This window comes from Maniola jurtina, chromosome 27 (assembly GCF_905333055.1).
Source record: "Maniola jurtina chromosome 27, ilManJurt1.1, whole genome shotgun sequence".
NCBI classification, from domain to species: domain Eukaryota; kingdom Metazoa; phylum Arthropoda; class Insecta; order Lepidoptera; family Nymphalidae; genus Maniola; species Maniola jurtina.
The window spans coordinates 5327831-5344011 of NC_060055.1; the positions used below are offsets into that span (position 1 = coordinate 5327831).

Sequence of the window (16181 nt, forward strand, 5' to 3'; positions counted from 1 at the left end):
GATGACATAAGGATTGGTTGACACAACAAAACTTAATTGCCAGACTAAAAATTAAGCAGAATGGGATACATTTGTATTCGATTAAAATATTTTTAACCGACTTAAAAAAGGAGGAGGTTCTCAATTCATGGAAATCTTTTTTTTTGTTGAACGAAATTTATTAATTTTTTTTAATCTATTTAGTTAGATATTATTGTGATTTTTGAGATTGGTTTAGTTCATAGACTTACAATTTTTCAATTTTTTTGGAAAGTGTGTTGGAAAGCAATTGGCAACACTGCCTTGCCTATGTCATTCTTGTCAAATGAAAATAATTTCGAGGTTTCTTTTTCTGAAATAAATTTCCTTGCCACAAGGTAAATAATCCGAAAATGTCTGCAAAATCGTGATAATTTTGTGTATTTTTGCGTGATTTATGTGTTGAGCGGTGTTATTGGGACCTATGGTTCGAATTATTTTCAAAATTGTGGTATTTTTGTGACACCCGCGCCCATTCTTAGCGGCGTTTTAATCGATCAATAAAATTAATTCGCATTCATATCCTATTACCTTATTCTTACAGTACATAAAATATAAATACCTAATCGTTGTAAGTCTAAATAAGCAATGCATTGTTGAGTAATCCTTGGGTTTTTCCCCTTCAAATTACTTCCAAAATATTTCGATCAAGATTGGTGTTTTAGTAATTGTGTTTTGTAGTCTAAAGTATAAATGAAATAGGTGGGTAGGAGATAGTTTGATCCCAGAGTGCAAACAGAAGCTACTTTTTGTCCTGGAAAATCAAAAGATTTAAAAAAATCCTTAATCTACCTTGATATAATTTTGGGCATCATTTAGTACTTGATACATAACAGCTAAAATACGGTTGTAAGCTCCCAGAGATCTGAACTAAGTAAAAATTAATTTTTGTCCAGGAAAAATCACTCCCACAATCACACAACAAAAGGACACAATGCCAGAACTGACAGAGTTAGACAAAGCCACCGCTTCCATGACAGAGAAGCGCAAGGAGGAGACAGCGTCATCTGACAGTGACTCCGATGATACCATCCCAGAGCTGGAAGATGCTGGTAAATATATTAAAAAACCGGTCAAGTGCGAGTCAGACTCGCGCACCGAGGGTTCCGCACTCGGGTATTTTTCCCGACATTTTGCTAAACCAAACAAATCTGTATGGTACAGCATATTGCACCATACAGATTTGTTTGGTTTAGTGGATTATAGCAAATTAAGCTTTTGGTTCCTTGTACTTACAGACTAACAATATATTCTTAAAACTACTTAACCTCAAAACTGAGCTACTGATTATGATGATAAATTGGTATTGGACGAGAACTGTAAATGAAGGCAATCAATAAAATAAAAATATTTTTATTCAATTAAACTTTTACAAATACTTTTGAATCGTCAAATGCATCTACCACTGGTTCAGGATGTCTTTTCTACCGAGCATACATCATCAACATGCAACCAGACAGATTTGAAACCCTTATATTACCCACTTAGGGGTTGAATTTTTAAAAATCCTTTCTTATCTGATGTCTACGTCATTATTTATTTATTTATTTATTAGGACACCAGAAAATTATAATATCAATACATTCTTAAATCTATACATACACACACACACGGTATTAGATACATAACTTATTAATTAGGTGTCACAACTTGTGCCAAAAGAAATTAAAAATAATAATTATTATTAAACAATAAAAAGTTTACACTGAACAAAAATGTCTTAAAATAAAATAAAAATACTAATTAGTCATAATTAATTAATTAATATTTATTTAATTATAATTATTATAATTATAATTATAGCTCTCTGCATGCCAAATGTCAGCCTGATCTGTCCAGTAGTTTGAGCTGGGTGTTAATAGATTAAATTTTATTTCCTTTTATACATTTAATTATTTACCAATATGGCCTCATCGAAGCTGAATAGGGTTACCATACTCTATATCAGTCAAAACATGGCCAATATCAAATTTTTGGCATTATGGTCGCATGGTGTTAAGTTTTAAACACTATGCATTACCCATGTTAAGTACATTTATTTACTATCTCATTATTACCATATTTTTTTTTTAATGTTTAAAAAATAAAATAACAGTATTAACAAAAAATTAAATAACAGAAACAATAAAATAAGAGAAACAACAGAAAAAACAACATAAATTAAATAACAGTAACATTTAGTTTATTATTAACTTTTGCCCGTGACAATGTTGCTCTGACACTCAAAGTGACCATAGAGACTAGAGAGCACTCTATGGTCACTTCGAGAAACCACCTAATTTTGAGTTCTGCAGTATTTGTTGATGAAATCTAACATGATTTTAGATTATTACAATCATGTTTGTTGTGATTAGCTAAAAATATATAGTTTCCCTAACTTGTAAATAACTACAAACCTGACATTGGCTAATCTATGTAAAGCCAGACGAGAAGAAAAAAAAAAAAACATGATTTTATCTGTAATTCCAGGAGCACCAGGAGCAGGGGGCATCACAAACCCAATTGCTGGTATTGACATAGTGTCAAAAGCCAAGCAGTCGCGCGGCGAGAAAAAAGCGCGTAAGATCATGAGCAAACTGGGACTTAAACCTGTAAGTATGATTTGTAGCCCTATAACATTCCACACTAATATAAAGCGGAATTTACAAGTATAATTTGTAGCCCTATAACATTCCACACTAATATAAAGCGGAATTTACAAGTATGATTTGTAGCCCTATAACATTCCACACTAATATAAAGCGGAATTTACAAGTATGATTTGTAGCCCTATAACATTCCACACTAATATAAAGCGGAATTCACATTATAGATCGTTTCAACGTATAGTTCCTATGGCGTTATGTTGGCTCCCCTGTCTGTCCAAGTCATTGGCACCATATTTGCATAAAAAGATTTTGTTTATTTTCATTTGATTTTCCTGAATGAATTAAATAAAAATCAAATGAAAATAAACAAAATCTGTGTCTTCTCATGCCAATATGGTGACCACCCAATGACTTAGACAGACAGAGGAGCCAACATAATGCCATAGAAACTATTCGTTGAAACGATCTATACAAAATTAGTTTCATGACATTAATTTCACTATCTACAGAATATGGGTCTCCTCTCAGAATGAGAAGGGTTTGGCCATAGTCTGCCACGCTGGCCCAATGCGGATTGGCAGACTTCACACACCTTTGAGAACATGGAGAACTCTCAGGCATGCAGGTTTCCTCACGATATTTTCCTTCACCGTTAAAGGAAGTGATATTTTAATTGCTTAAAACGCACATAACTGATAAGTTAGTGGTGCGTGCCCGGGATCTAACCCCTGACCTCCGATTAGGAGGCGGACGTTCTAACCACTAGGCTATCACAGCTTTTTCAAATATTCAGCAAATTGTTTTTAATTAATATTTTATGTATTCCAGGTACAAGGCGTCAACAGGGTAACAATAAGGAAGTCAAAGAATATCCTCTTCGTGATCAACTCCCCGGATGTATACAAGAATCCTCATTCAGACACGTACATTGTATTCGGCGAGGCAAAGATTGAAGATCTGTCGCAGCAGGCGACTATGGCTGCGGCCGAGAGGTTCAAGGCTCCAGAAACACAAGCCGCTGGGAACGACGCTGCTGCCGCTGGCACTGTGAGTTACCTTCGAGTATTTAGCTTGATATGCAACTAGATAATGTTGCAACTAAGACTTACCAGCCTCGGCAATGTTGTAACTAAATCATACTACCTCGACAATGTTACAACTAACTCTTACTACTCTTGGCAGTACAACTAGACTTAGAGTATAGGTTATCTGTAGGGCACTCAGATCACCTATGAGCTAGTATGCCCAATCACACACATAGTCTGACTACACATAGTCTCAGAGAGGCAAAGATAGAAGATCTGTCGCAGTAGGCTACTATGGCTCAAGGATCAAGGCTCCAGAAACACAAGCCGCTGGTAACGACGCTGCTGCAGCTGGCACTGTGAGTTACCTTCGACTATTTAGCTTGATATACAACTAGACTTACCAACTAAGACTTACCAGCCTCAACAATGTTGTAACTAGATCATACTACCTCGACAATGTTACAACTAACTCTTACTACTCTTGACAGTACAACTAGGCTTAGAGTATAGGTTATCTATTGGGCACTCACATCACTTATGAGCTAGTATGCGCAATTACACACATAGTCTGACCACACATAGTCTCAGAGAGGCAAAGATAGAAGATCTGTCGCAGCAGGCTACTATGGCTCAAGGATCAAGGCTCCAGAAACACAAGCCGCTGGGAACGACGCTGCTGCAGCTGGCACTGTGAGTTACCTTCGACTATTTAGCTTGATATGCAACTAGACTTACCAGCCTCAACAATGTTGTAACTAGACCATACAACTAAGATTTATAGCCCTTGACAATGATGCAATTAAGACTTACTACCCTCAGCATTGTTGCAACTAAGACTTAACACCCTAGACAATGTTGCAACTAGACTTACCACCTTAGACAATATTGCAACTAAGATTTACCACCCTCAACAATGTTGCAACTACGCTCATAATAAATCTTTTTTCTTTCCAGACGGTAGCACCAATTGCAGAAGAAGAAGACGAAGAGGGAGTCGACGAGACCGAGATCGATGAAAAGGATGTTGAGATAGTGATGACGCAGGCCAACGTCTCTCGAGCGAAGGCTGTGCGAGCCCTCAAGAACAACCAGTCGGACATAGTCAACGCTATCATGGTGAGTGTAATAGCCGAATTTCGGCCAATGTGTCGTGAGTGGCTGTTCGAGACCTGAAGAACAACCAGTTGACATAGTCAACGCTATCATTGTGAGTACGATAATATCCTCTTTGCCGAATTTCGGCCAACACTTAAGATAGTTAAGATAGTGATGACGCAGGCCAACGTCTCTCGAGCGAAGGTCGTGCGAGCCCTCAAGAACAACCAGTCAGACATAGTCAACGCTATCATGGTGAGTGTAATAGACGAATTTCGGCCAATTTGTCGTGAGTGGCTGTTCGAGACCTGAAGAACAACCAGTTGAACATAGTCAACGCTATCATTGTGAGTACGATAATATCCGCTTTGCCGAATTTCGGCCAACACTTAATATAGTTGAGATAGTGATGACGCCAATGTCTCTCGAGCGAAGGCCGTGCGAGCCCTCAAGAACAACCAGTCGGACATAGTCAACGCTATTATGGTAAGTGGTCCTCTTGGTCGAATTTCGTCCACTACAGCCAAACGCTCTCAGGTCTTAAACTGAGATCTATAGAGCGAACTCTGATTTATGTTAGACTAGCCGATGCCCGCGACTTCGCCCGCGTTGATTCAGGTTTTTCGAAAACCCGAAGGAACTCTTTGATTTTCCGGGATAAAAAGGAGCCTATGTGCTAATCCAGGATATTATCTATCTCCATTTCAAATTTCAGCCAAATCCGTCTAGTAGTTTTTGTGTGAAGGAGTAACACACAATGCCCTCGGCTCTGGTATTATTATTTGTGTCTCAAATGTAGTTATATCATTATACCGCCCTTGTATCATAAATATCTATTTACGCACTTGTGCGGTAATAGTCTATTTTACGGTTATGAATCGCTTTACGAACAAGATGTATTGAAAACTAATTATATCAATCCTTTCTATCACAGGAGCTGACGATGTAAGGGCCACGCGTAGCCTCAAGGATTATTTCATAGGTTTTTAGTTTTAAGATGGTTACTATAAAGTAAAAGTGAAACGGCTGTTGTCTATCTCTCTCACACCAGTATATATCCACCAAAGACAATCTCAAAAGGTACGAGAAGCGAATTTGTTTTGGAATGAAAAAGAGATTGTATATAGAATTATTTACTTCTAAATAAAATAAAGTATTGTAAACATTCGCTAGTTTTTTTTCCTCATCTGTTTTTCAATTGCACCTATGAATTCACGAATCGCTTATCCGATTGAGGTGAATTTTGTACAATTGTTGTTGGGACTTGCAAATAGGTGGCGCCTATCCGAGATACCTATGTACAATCCGACAGGGCTCTCTTGGCGCGTGGCCAAAATTGGAACTAACGTCGCCATCTTGTGAAGTTTCATGCTGCCTCCTTTTATGTGGTGTTGCTAAGTAAAAAATATTAAATTTCACTTTTTTTTATGTAAGAGTATATGTACATAACGTCGCGATTTAACAGCTATTCTGTTAAAAATAATACAGCATAAATGTGTCTGCATCTTAAAGCTGTATTTAGCACTAGGTAAGTATAGTATTTGAGCAAGTAAACATGATAGGTTGCAAGTCCCTGGCCTATCAACGGGTTTTATGATTCTTTTTAGATATACAAACAAGAACGGATATTCTAATTTCTCTTTCAGTTAAAATTAAGTACATAAAACATGAGAAGATTTTATTTGGTGGCAGCCTTTGTGCTACAACTACGCTCCCCTATTAATGTCATCCAAGTGCCAAGAGACTAGAGAGCCTTGTAAGTTGCTTGTAAGCACCTTGTAAGTAAGACTGTAGTTCGATTGATCATCAAATAACTAACACAAGTAGTTATCTACATTGGACTTGCGATTGGCGTGATTTGAAAGAAACTTGATTTCCGGCATTTTGGCGCAGCAATGAGTCATATGAACAAACTCGGAATTAAAATATTAGTGAAACTATGTTTAATGTAACACGAAAAGCATTAATTGAAAATGAATGGCTGAAATATAAAAACCGTTTTCAGCAACTACAAAATGCACCTATTTGTTCATTTCAGTGGCAACACTGATGGCTGTCGCCTGTCAGTTTGAAAGAACTTTGATGTTTTATTTTGACATTTGTGAATCTTCTGTCATCTGTGATTCATTTGTTTTCCGAATCCTCTGTTGAAATGAAATGAAAAATTTCATTTTGCATCCATTTTAATCCTAGTGTTGTATCGTTAGTTTTTTGTGCAAAATGGCTATGTTCCCAGGAACCGTGGCCTTTGACGAATATGGTCGACCATTCATCATTTTGCGGGATCAGGAAAACCAAAAACGGTTGACCGGTATCGATGCTTTGAAGGTAAGTTTTCATTGCTTTTAGTAAAACTTAGGGAAATTAATCACTGAATATGTATTGCCAAAGTCTTCTACAGTATGTCTACAGTAGTTTCCCGTATAATAAGACTAAATAATCGTTTCTTACCGAATTAATCTAGGCATTTTTGAACAACCTTACACCAACAAAATCGTGTTTTATTTTTGTTCAAATATTCTAAGAAAACAATCAAAACATCAAAGCAACTGTGGCTTATTGGTTAATTTTCGTCGAACACTATACAGTAACGCAACCACCAATCGGTTAAATATTGTATCTCCTAAGGAAAATGCACTTTAAAAATCAGATGTTTAGACTTGAGTCACATGATTATATTCAATTATTTTAACCCCAAAATAGGTTTTTGTATCCCTAAGCTGTTAATTTATAATAGAAACTAATGAAAAAATTTTACTTCACAACTGGGAATTGAAACTATTGCCTGGTGTACAAAATGACAAAAAATATAAGTAAATATCTACTTTTTTATTAGTTCACCCGGTGGTAAGTGATGTCTGATGAAGCAGCTTAAGATGGAAGCGGGCTAACTTGAAAGGGCTATTGTGTTTTAATCAAATCCATACTCCAAACTGATTTTCAAAGCAGTATACACCTGGACCTACCTACCTACCAAATTTCATGATTCTAGGTCAATGGGAAGTACCCTATAGGTTTCTTGACAGACACAACGGACAGACGGACGGACAGACAGAAGATGGCCAAATCCTTCTCATTCTAAGAAGTGCTCAGTAGTGAACCGTTGATGTATTGATCATGATGATGATTTATAAATACATCCAGCATCAGTTTTCCCTTCCAATTTTAATATGGGTACCTTCAAGTCGAGTGAATAGGCATCTTCTAGGCAAGCACGCTCCATCTTAGCCTGCATCATCACTTGCTAGCAGGTCTGATTGCAGCCAAGGGCTAGCCTATAAATAATTAAAACAAGTGTAAAATAAAAATTTATAACAGCCCAACATAGTGAAGGTTACAGTAACTAGAAAAGAGCTGACAACTTTCAAACGGCTGAACCGATTTTCTTGGATTATAGCTAAGAACACTCTCGATCAAGCCACCTTTTAAACAAAAAAATTAAATTAAAATCTGTTTATTAGTTTAGGAGCTACGATGCCACAGATGGATACACAGATATGCTTGTATACCTTATAACACCCCTCTTTTGGGTCAAGGGTTAAAAATAGAAATTTTCAATGCTTAAATTTTCAGTCGCACATCCAAGCGGCGCGCCAGATTGCGGGCATCCTGCGCACATCCCTCGGCCCGCGAGGCCTGGACAAGATGATGGTCTCGTCAGATGGTGAAGTAACAGTCACCAACGACGGAGCCACTATCCTGAAACTCATGGATGTGGACCACGAGATTGGCAAGCTGATGGTGCAACTGGCTCAGAGTCAGGATGATGAGATTGGGGATGGAACCACTGGTGTTGTTGTGTTGGCAGGTGTGTACTTTCTTAATTATGTCATACTAGCCGATGTCCGCCACTTCGCCCGTGTGGATTTCGGTTTCTCGAAATCCTTTGGGAACTCTTTGATTTTCCGGGATAAAAAGTAGCCTATGTGCTAATCCAGGATATTATCTATCTCCATTCCAAATTTCAGCCAAATCCGTCCAGTAGTTTTTGTGGGAAGGAGACACACACACACACACAAACACACATACACACAAACTTTCGCCTTTATAATATTAGTGCGATATTAGTGTGAAATTAGTGTGAAATATTATTGTGAAATGCAGAATATGAAGCCCAATCTTATCTTAATCACTATTATTCTGTGTGCAGTCACAATGGTGATTGTACACACGATCACCATTTGTATTTGCATCAATAAGATGTAAGTACTCTAAAATTGTTCTCAGAATCAGTACCAGCGCTTGCCTAAACACACTTGGCCAATGTAGTGGACTAGGTCTTAACCTTTCTCACTCTGTAAGATCTATGCTCAGTAGTGGGCCGACAATGGTTCAACAAAGATGATAAGATACTATTTACTCTTTCACAGGTGCCCTCTTGGAACAAGCCGCTTCCCTGATTGACAAAGGCATCCACCCGATCCGCATCGCAGATGGGTTTGAAATGGCGGCTGCAACCGCTCTAGCCCATCTGGACAGTATCAGCGAGGCTTTCCCAGTCAATAAGGACACTAGGGAGCATCTCATCAAGGTTGCCAAGACTACCCTCGGGAGCAAAATTGTGGTCAAATGTCATCAGTTGATGGCTGAGATTGCGGTTGATGTAAGTTGACTTAATTTTAGTACTAGCTGATGCCCGCGACTTAATCTGCGTGGATTTAGGTTTTTCGAAATCCCGTGGGATCTCTTTGATTTTATGGGATTAAAAGTAGCCTATGTGCTAATCCAGGATATTGTCTATTTCCATTCCAAAATTCAGCCAAATCCGTCTAATGGTTTTTAAGTGAAGGAGTAACATACACATGCCCCCCCCCCCCCCCACCACCACCAATCCCAGACAAAGAAAAATTGGTTTTAAAATGTATAGGTAGACCAGATTAGTTCTCGAATTTACTTACCAATCTTTTTAAAAAATATATCAAAAATTTGCGCTCGCTTCGCTCGCGCTTTTATGGTGTATTTGTTAATACCTTAAACCGTTTGTTAAACTTCGTTCGCATTGATTCGGGTTTTGAAAACCCTATTGGTTTTTTGGAAATAAAATACATACCTATAGGATGCAAGCTAGCCCTGAATACCAAATTTTGGCTAAGAAGCTGGTCCTGAAAGCCTACGTTGTCGTATTAATTTACAAATTGCGAAATCCAAATTAAATATGAATTTCGCGGGCAGACCCGTCTCTTGCACCTTAAATTGGTTAAGCGAATGGGACATGAAAAGGTAATTTTTAACCCCCGACCCAAAAAGAGGGGTGTTATAAGTTTGACGTGTGTATCTGTGTATCTGTGTATCTGTCTGTGGCATCGTAGCGCCTAAATGAATGAACCGATTTTAATTTTTTTTTTTTTTTGTTTGAAAGGTGGCTTGATCGAGAGTGTTCTTAGCTATAATCCAAAAAAATTGGTTCAGCCGTTTAAGAGTTATCAGCTCTTTTCTAGTTTTCTTGTAGAAAAGAAGGTTAGATAACCGTTAGGTTCATAATATTATTATGTCAATTGTCAAATGTCAAGCTGTCAAGCTCACTTGTCGGGGGTGTTATAAATTTTTAATTTACACTTGTATAGGTATGGATTCAAAAACAATATTTTGAGAAAAATTTCTCTTCTCCTACAGGCAATCCTTTCCGTAGCGGATTTGGAGAAACGCGACGTGAACTTCGAGCTGATCAAAGTGGAGGGTAAAGTTGGGGGGCGCATGGAGGACTCTATGCTGGTGCGGGGTGTCGTCATTGACAAGACCATGAGCCATCCGCAGATGCCCAAAGTGCTCAAGGTAACAACTGACGCTTCTAAATCACACACTAGATGTCGCTGGTTCGAACGTAGATCACGCTATGAAAGTTAAAAACAATAAAATAAAAAATTAAGCAAACTAAAGACGTCACATGATGTACTGATTTGTGCTGTGCGAGAAATACAAGGTTGCTCGACGAAACAATCGCGTCGTATTTCAGACATTGCCTCCGTTGCCTTACATTTCATCCGATTACAACTATTAGACTAAACACACACTTTCGCATTCAAAATTCAATTTTTTTTTCAATTAAACTTTTACAAGTACTTTTGAATCGCCAAAAGCATCTACCACTGGTTCGGAATGCCTTCCGAGAAGAATCGGCAAGAAACTCGGAGGTTGCTCTTTTGAAAGGACACCGCGAGATAACAACGTACAGCGCCATCTATGTTTAAGTTCATGAAACAGGACTGGCTATAACAATCATAATTTGTTTTCACAGGACGTGAAACTGGCAATTCTGACGTGCCCGTTCGAGCCGCCCAAGCCCAAGACCAAGCATAAGCTCCACGTGGGCTCGGCCGAAGAGTACCGCGACCTGCGCAAATACGAACACGAGAAGTTCCTCGAGATCGTCCGCAGGGTTAAGGTTAGTGACGACTCTTGTATCTATGGCTAACAATACCGCGACGTAATAACTTACAACGCCATCTATGTTTTGGGTAATGCTACATGACCGTTTGTGAATAAATAAATGATATTGAAATGAAATAAAATTTATTTGCTGAATATGAGTTGATGTTCAAAATAATATTATGACTAAGTATAAGCAACCTTAATTTAAATAATTAATAATTTTTTTTTTGTTAAAATCTAGATCAATTTGCATCCAAATGTATCTAATAATAAATTAATGCATGTCATATAAACCGCATGAAATAATGAAATAATGATTAAGTATATCACTTCATTTATAAATTATCATTCAAAATATAATTACCAACATCTTGTAACACACATTATGCAAATAAAGGAAATAAAGAAATAATAAATAAATAAAGGATTAATATTCTACTTCATAAGCATGCAAATTGCAAATATTTAATACTCATCAAGAGTAATCCGTACAAATAATCCTGATGAGATTGAAATAGGTAAGTGATTGTAATTGGCGATTCGTCAAATGGTATTTAACTCTGTAATTATGAGTTGCAACTTGTAACATGATTATATTTTAATCTGATACGAGCGTCTAATAATGCATAGTAAAAAACAAATTCTGAAAAATTCTTTCTTTCTTTTTTAAAAAGAATATTAGCCATTCTGATCATCTCTAATACCCCTTTCCCTCCTCCAATTAAGAGTAAAGCTTGTGCCAGGAGTGGGTACGACAATAGTGCAAGTCCAGCGGCGTGCAGGTCATAGAGGCATAAAAGCGCTGCTTACCCTGACTGAAATAGTTCAATGCTCATTTTTCATCGTGACCGCTAGTAATTAGGCGACTACCTACCGTATGCCTACCCTAGCTATAGATCCTGTGAACGTCACTGAGTGCACAGGATCTATAGCTCAACGGGTGGTGTTTGAACCGCCGATCTTTCGGAATTCAGTCCGCTCCTCAACCGTTGAGCTATCGGGCTCTAAATTAAAAGTATTCTTACCTTTAACAGGACGCCGGAGCGACCTTGGCCATTTGCCAGTGGGGCTTCGACGATGAGGCAAACCACCTTCTCCTCTCCCAAGGATTGCCAGCCGTCCGCTGGGTTGGTGGACCTGAGATGGAACTGATCGCCATCGCCACTGGTGGCAGAATAGTTCCTCGCTTTGAGGAACTGACTCCTGATAAACTTGGCAGCTGCGGTCTGGTTAGAGAACTTAGTGAGTATTTCTCCTTAAACTTTGGAACCCTTTAAGTGCTGGAGTATTCTCGATGAAATAGATTGCTATCAGAAAGAAAAGGAGAGGTTATCTACATAAATCTGATTGGTGGCAGGACTCGTTGTTTGCTTCATAGAACTAATTCCTGGCAAGGCAAAAGCCTTAGGGGAGCGAGTGTAGATTGATAAACGCTGTCAATGCGATTGAGAGTTGCGTGTTTTACTTGAGCTTCCGATTAAGCTACCCGTGCTGCCACCTAGTGCGTACGTCGTGAGAAATCAGGCTTGGGTTTTTCTCTTTCGTCTGGCTTTTACAATGATTAGCCAATGTCAAGTTTGTAGATAATTGTAACAAGTTAGCTAAACTATACAAGTATGGATCCCGTCTGTACCGGCGCTCGCCGACATACGCACGGCACCCCCTTAGAGTGCTTTCCAGTCAGTTTTAACTATAATCCTTCATCCAAGGTTTTAACAAAAAAAACACTCCAAAAAGTCACAACACGCGCGCCAGCAAACGCCACCACAGACAAAGTCCAGGCTTGGGTTTGTGCATCGAGTGTTTTGATTTATTGAAGAAACGATATCTGCTTGTGAATGGCAACCGCTAGATCACCCTTCAAGACAAGAATACATTTTCACTTTTGCTTGTAGCGTTCGGAACATCCAAAGACGAGATGCTGGTGATCGAGCAGTGCTCCAACTCTCGCGCCGTGACGGTGCTGGTGCGGGGCGGCAACAGGATGATTGTGGAGGAAGTGAAACGTTCAGTGCACGATGCGTTGTGTATAGTGCGCAGTTTGGTGCAGGTGAGATTATGCTACTTGATTTTTAGGGTTCCGTACCTCAAAAGGATAAACGGAACCCTTATAGGATCATTTTGTCTGTCTGTCTGTCTGCCTGTCCGTCCGTCCGTCCGTCCATCATGTCTGTCAAGAAACCTATACGGTACTTCCCGTTGACCTAGAATCGTGAAATTTGGCAGGTAGGTAGGCTTTATAGTACAAAAAACTCCATATCTCGGCCACGGCTCACAGGAGTACGACTCAGAGGTAACCAAGGGATGTTCGTGAACAATACTATAGATATTTCTTTTTCTTTTCAGGATTCCCGAGTAGTTTACGGTGGTGGAGCAGCTGAAATATCTTGCTCTTTAGCGGTGGCTCGCGCAGCTGATAAACTATCGTCCCTGGACCAATACGCTTACAGGGCCTTCGCTGACGCGTTAGAGGCCATCCCTCTCGCACTCGCAGAAAACAGGTAAGAGACAGAAAGACAGCTAAATTATCTGTACACAATCGATTGCGTTAGTAGAAAATAGTTTAGTTTATTAGTATAGTATCTTGCCATTGTGCACTTATTATATCCGAATAAACAATATCCTCTCTAGCTAAATGCTTAAAATTTTGAGAGCAGTCTATTGTCTCGCGGTCCGAACACGAAAATGACGCCAATTAATGCAATCGCGATTATTCCAATTTTTACTCTTACAATATTGACTAAAAAGCACAATTGTTGCAAGAGTGTCCTCATTTCCTACAATTGCAACACATACGATTGGAAAATTGCATTTCAATCCACTAAATAAATTTACAGGAAAGCGTCGACTGTGATTTTATTTTTTATTACTACTAGTTGATGCCCGCGACTTTGTTCGCGCGGATCGAGGTTTTTTAAAAATCCCGTAGTAACTCTTTAATTTTCCGGGGATAAAAGGTAGCTTATGTGCTAATCCAAGGTATAATCCTATCTCCATTCCAAATTTCAGCCAAATCCGCCCAGTAATTTTTGCGTGAAGGAATAAAAACATACACAAACTTTCACCTTTAGAATATTAGTATGATAGTATAAAGTATGATTGTGGTCTAAGTTATTGAATAAAATAGAAAAATCAACTAACTTTTTAATACTTTCCTAGTGGGCTGTCTCCAATCGATACCCTGTCGGAACTGAAGGCGAGACAAGCGGCTGAAAACAACATCAATCTTGGAGTGGACTGTATGGCTTCAAGTGAGTACTATTTTTACTTCCGCCTGCTAGCTGAAAGGCACTATATCCATACTTAATATTATAAATGGAAAAGTGTTACTGGCTTCTATCTGCTACGTTTTCAAGGCCCAACCGCTGAACCGATTTTAATAAAATTTGGTACAGACATGGGATCTCGGGGAAGGACATAGGCTACTTTTTATCCAGGAAAATCAAAGAGTTTCTACGGGATTTTAAAAAAACGAAATCCACGCGGGCGAAGCCGCGGGCATCCTCTAGTGTTTTCATATATGTTTATAGTTTCATTATTTTAGAAATACTTATCTGACTTTAATTTAACTGCGTAAGCGTAGACGTAGCGCGTACCATTGCGTTGTAATGTATGGTACTGTATGAATCTGGGCATACCGCTTGCGTAAAGCGTGGACATATGCGTAACCCGGTGTGTTAGGCGTTTACGCGCGTCACTACGCACGTGTCACGTACATGTACGTGCTTGGTGTGAATCGGCCTTTAATTAAAATATATTTTGTTGACAGATTCCAACGACATGAAAGCAATGAACGTCATAGAGTCGCTTCACTCTAAGAAACAGCAAATCGCGCTCGCCACTCAACTCGTCAAGATGATCCTGAAGATTGACGACGTTCGCTCGCCGGCTGACCAGTAACCATAACTTATTTAGTTATACATCACTATTATATTGTAATAAAGATTTGAACACGCAAATAAATATCTGAGACTTATTTGTATACATGTAACAGATGTGTAGGATAACTTAGTACAGTGGCTGGCAGAAAATATTGTACATCGACCTTTAGAAACGGTCTTCGGCTTCGTAGAGCGTTGTCTCTGTCACTCATATCTATGTGACGTTTTGTCGGTATCAACGACAGAGACAACGCTCCACGAAACCGCTATCTCTTTCTAAAAGTCGTACTATTTCCTGTCGGGTACTGTACTGTTTCGTATAAAAAATGTTGCAGTTGTGGTAAGTCGGGTCATGTGATGTCATGTTGTAAAATCTGTTCCATGTGCGTTAATATGCTCAAACATAAAACGATGTATGTCATAGAATCGCATCTAAGAAACGAATATCCGTCATGACTCAATTTCTTAACTCAACAACTCAATTCAAGAACTCAACTCGTCAAGACGATTCTTAAGAATGAAGTGTATAGTTATATTAAGTTACATTTGTAATTGCATAACTTACAATTTATAGAGGACTAGAGGATGCCCGCGACTTCGTCCGCGTGGATTTAGATTTTTAAAGAACCCGTGGGAACTGTTTGATTTTCCGGTATAAAAAGTTGCCTATTACAGTGTATTATTTTAGTTTATTATAATGTTAGAATTTAATTTTATTATTCTATTCTAATCTTCGCGGTATTAAAAGTTTTTTCGTTTGCTAAATAAGTGTATTAAAAAATCAATTTTCAAATACACACACACATAACTTTCTATTTTTTGATCTTGATATTGCTTATTATGGAATTTCAATGTTTTTGAGTCCTAAGGACTCCTTTACATTATAAGAACTCGTAGAAATTAAAATATCACTCGTTCCTTTACATAAGAAACAGGTATATAGTCTGTCTGTGTAATAATGCCTGTGGTGTTTTAGATTTTTCTAAAAATATGTACCTAGTTTTAAAATTACAGGGGCTCAAAGATTTGTGTGTAAATTTTTAAGACCGCGTAACTTTGAAACGGAATATTTTAACAGAAATCTGGAAAACCACAGGCATAGATATTAGTTTCTAGAATATGTCTGCATAATTTCATGGACTTTGGCTGCTTAATATTCAAAGGAAATTGGAACTACGTTTGTATGGAGCGAGTGGCGGAGA

At 38.4% G+C, this 16181-nt stretch overlaps 2 protein-coding genes and 1 non-coding gene across 4 annotated transcripts; all 3 read left to right on the forward strand.

Annotated features, from left to right (window-relative positions):
• Window positions 1-260: 260 nt before the first annotated feature.
• Window positions 261-5896, forward strand: LOC123878924 (nascent polypeptide-associated complex subunit alpha). Of its 2 annotated transcripts, none has more exons than XM_045926300.1 (6): window positions 261-356; window positions 915-1070; window positions 2488-2609; window positions 3435-3653; window positions 4589-4750; window positions 5664-5896. In XM_045926300.1, exons 2-6 carry the CDS (start codon window positions 953-955, stop codon window positions 5676-5678), a joined length of 636 nt encoding a protein of 211 aa, XP_045782256.1. In that variant the 5' UTR covers window positions 261-356; window positions 915-952; the 3' UTR covers window positions 5679-5896. The 2 variants fall into 2 exon arrangements, with proteins under 2 accessions (XP_045782256.1, XP_045782257.1); XM_045926301.1 differs by having other exon boundaries at window positions 325-445.
• Window positions 1921-2055, forward strand: LOC123879280. The gene has a single exon (XR_006798977.1). It is a non-coding gene; the product is annotated as a small nucleolar RNA SNORA16B/SNORA16A family (small nucleolar RNA).
• A 924-nt stretch (window positions 5897-6820) lies between the features above and the next one.
• LOC123879209 (T-complex protein 1 subunit epsilon) lies at window positions 6821-15902 on the forward strand. Its single transcript, XM_045926816.1, has 10 exons — window positions 6821-7057; window positions 8303-8537; window positions 9100-9332; window positions 10343-10501; window positions 10965-11111; window positions 12133-12340; window positions 12994-13148; window positions 13445-13599; window positions 14258-14349; window positions 14868-15902. The coding sequence occupies exons 1-10, from the start codon at window positions 6950-6952 to the stop codon at window positions 14996-14998; spliced, it is 1623 nt and encodes a 540-aa protein (XP_045782772.1). The 5' UTR covers window positions 6821-6949; the 3' UTR covers window positions 14999-15902.
• The last annotated feature ends 279 nt before the right edge of the window (window positions 15903-16181 follow it).

Excerpts from the sequence above, each read along its gene's own strand:
- LOC123878924 (XM_045926300.1), top strand. The coding sequence starts at position 953 with ATGCCAGAACTGACAGAGTTAGACAAAGCCACCGCTTCCATGACAGAG. Across the intron at positions 1,071-2,487 it reads CCCAGAGCTGGAAGATGCTG|GAGCACCAGGAGCAGGGGGC; the intron begins GTAAATATATTA and ends CTGTAATTCCAG. Across the intron at positions 3,654-4,588 it reads ACGCTGCTGCCGCTGGCACT|ACGGTAGCACCAATTGCAGA; the intron begins GTGAGTTACCTT and ends TTTTCTTTCCAG.
- LOC123879209 (XM_045926816.1), top strand. The coding sequence starts at position 6,950 with ATGGCTATGTTCCCAGGAACCGTGGCCTTTGACGAATATGGTCGACCA. Across the intron at positions 9,333-10,342 it reads TGGCTGAGATTGCGGTTGAT|GCAATCCTTTCCGTAGCGGA; the intron begins GTAAGTTGACTT and ends CTTCTCCTACAG. Across the intron at positions 12,341-12,993 it reads CGGTCTGGTTAGAGAACTTA|CGTTCGGAACATCCAAAGAC; the intron begins GTGAGTATTTCT and ends TTTTGCTTGTAG.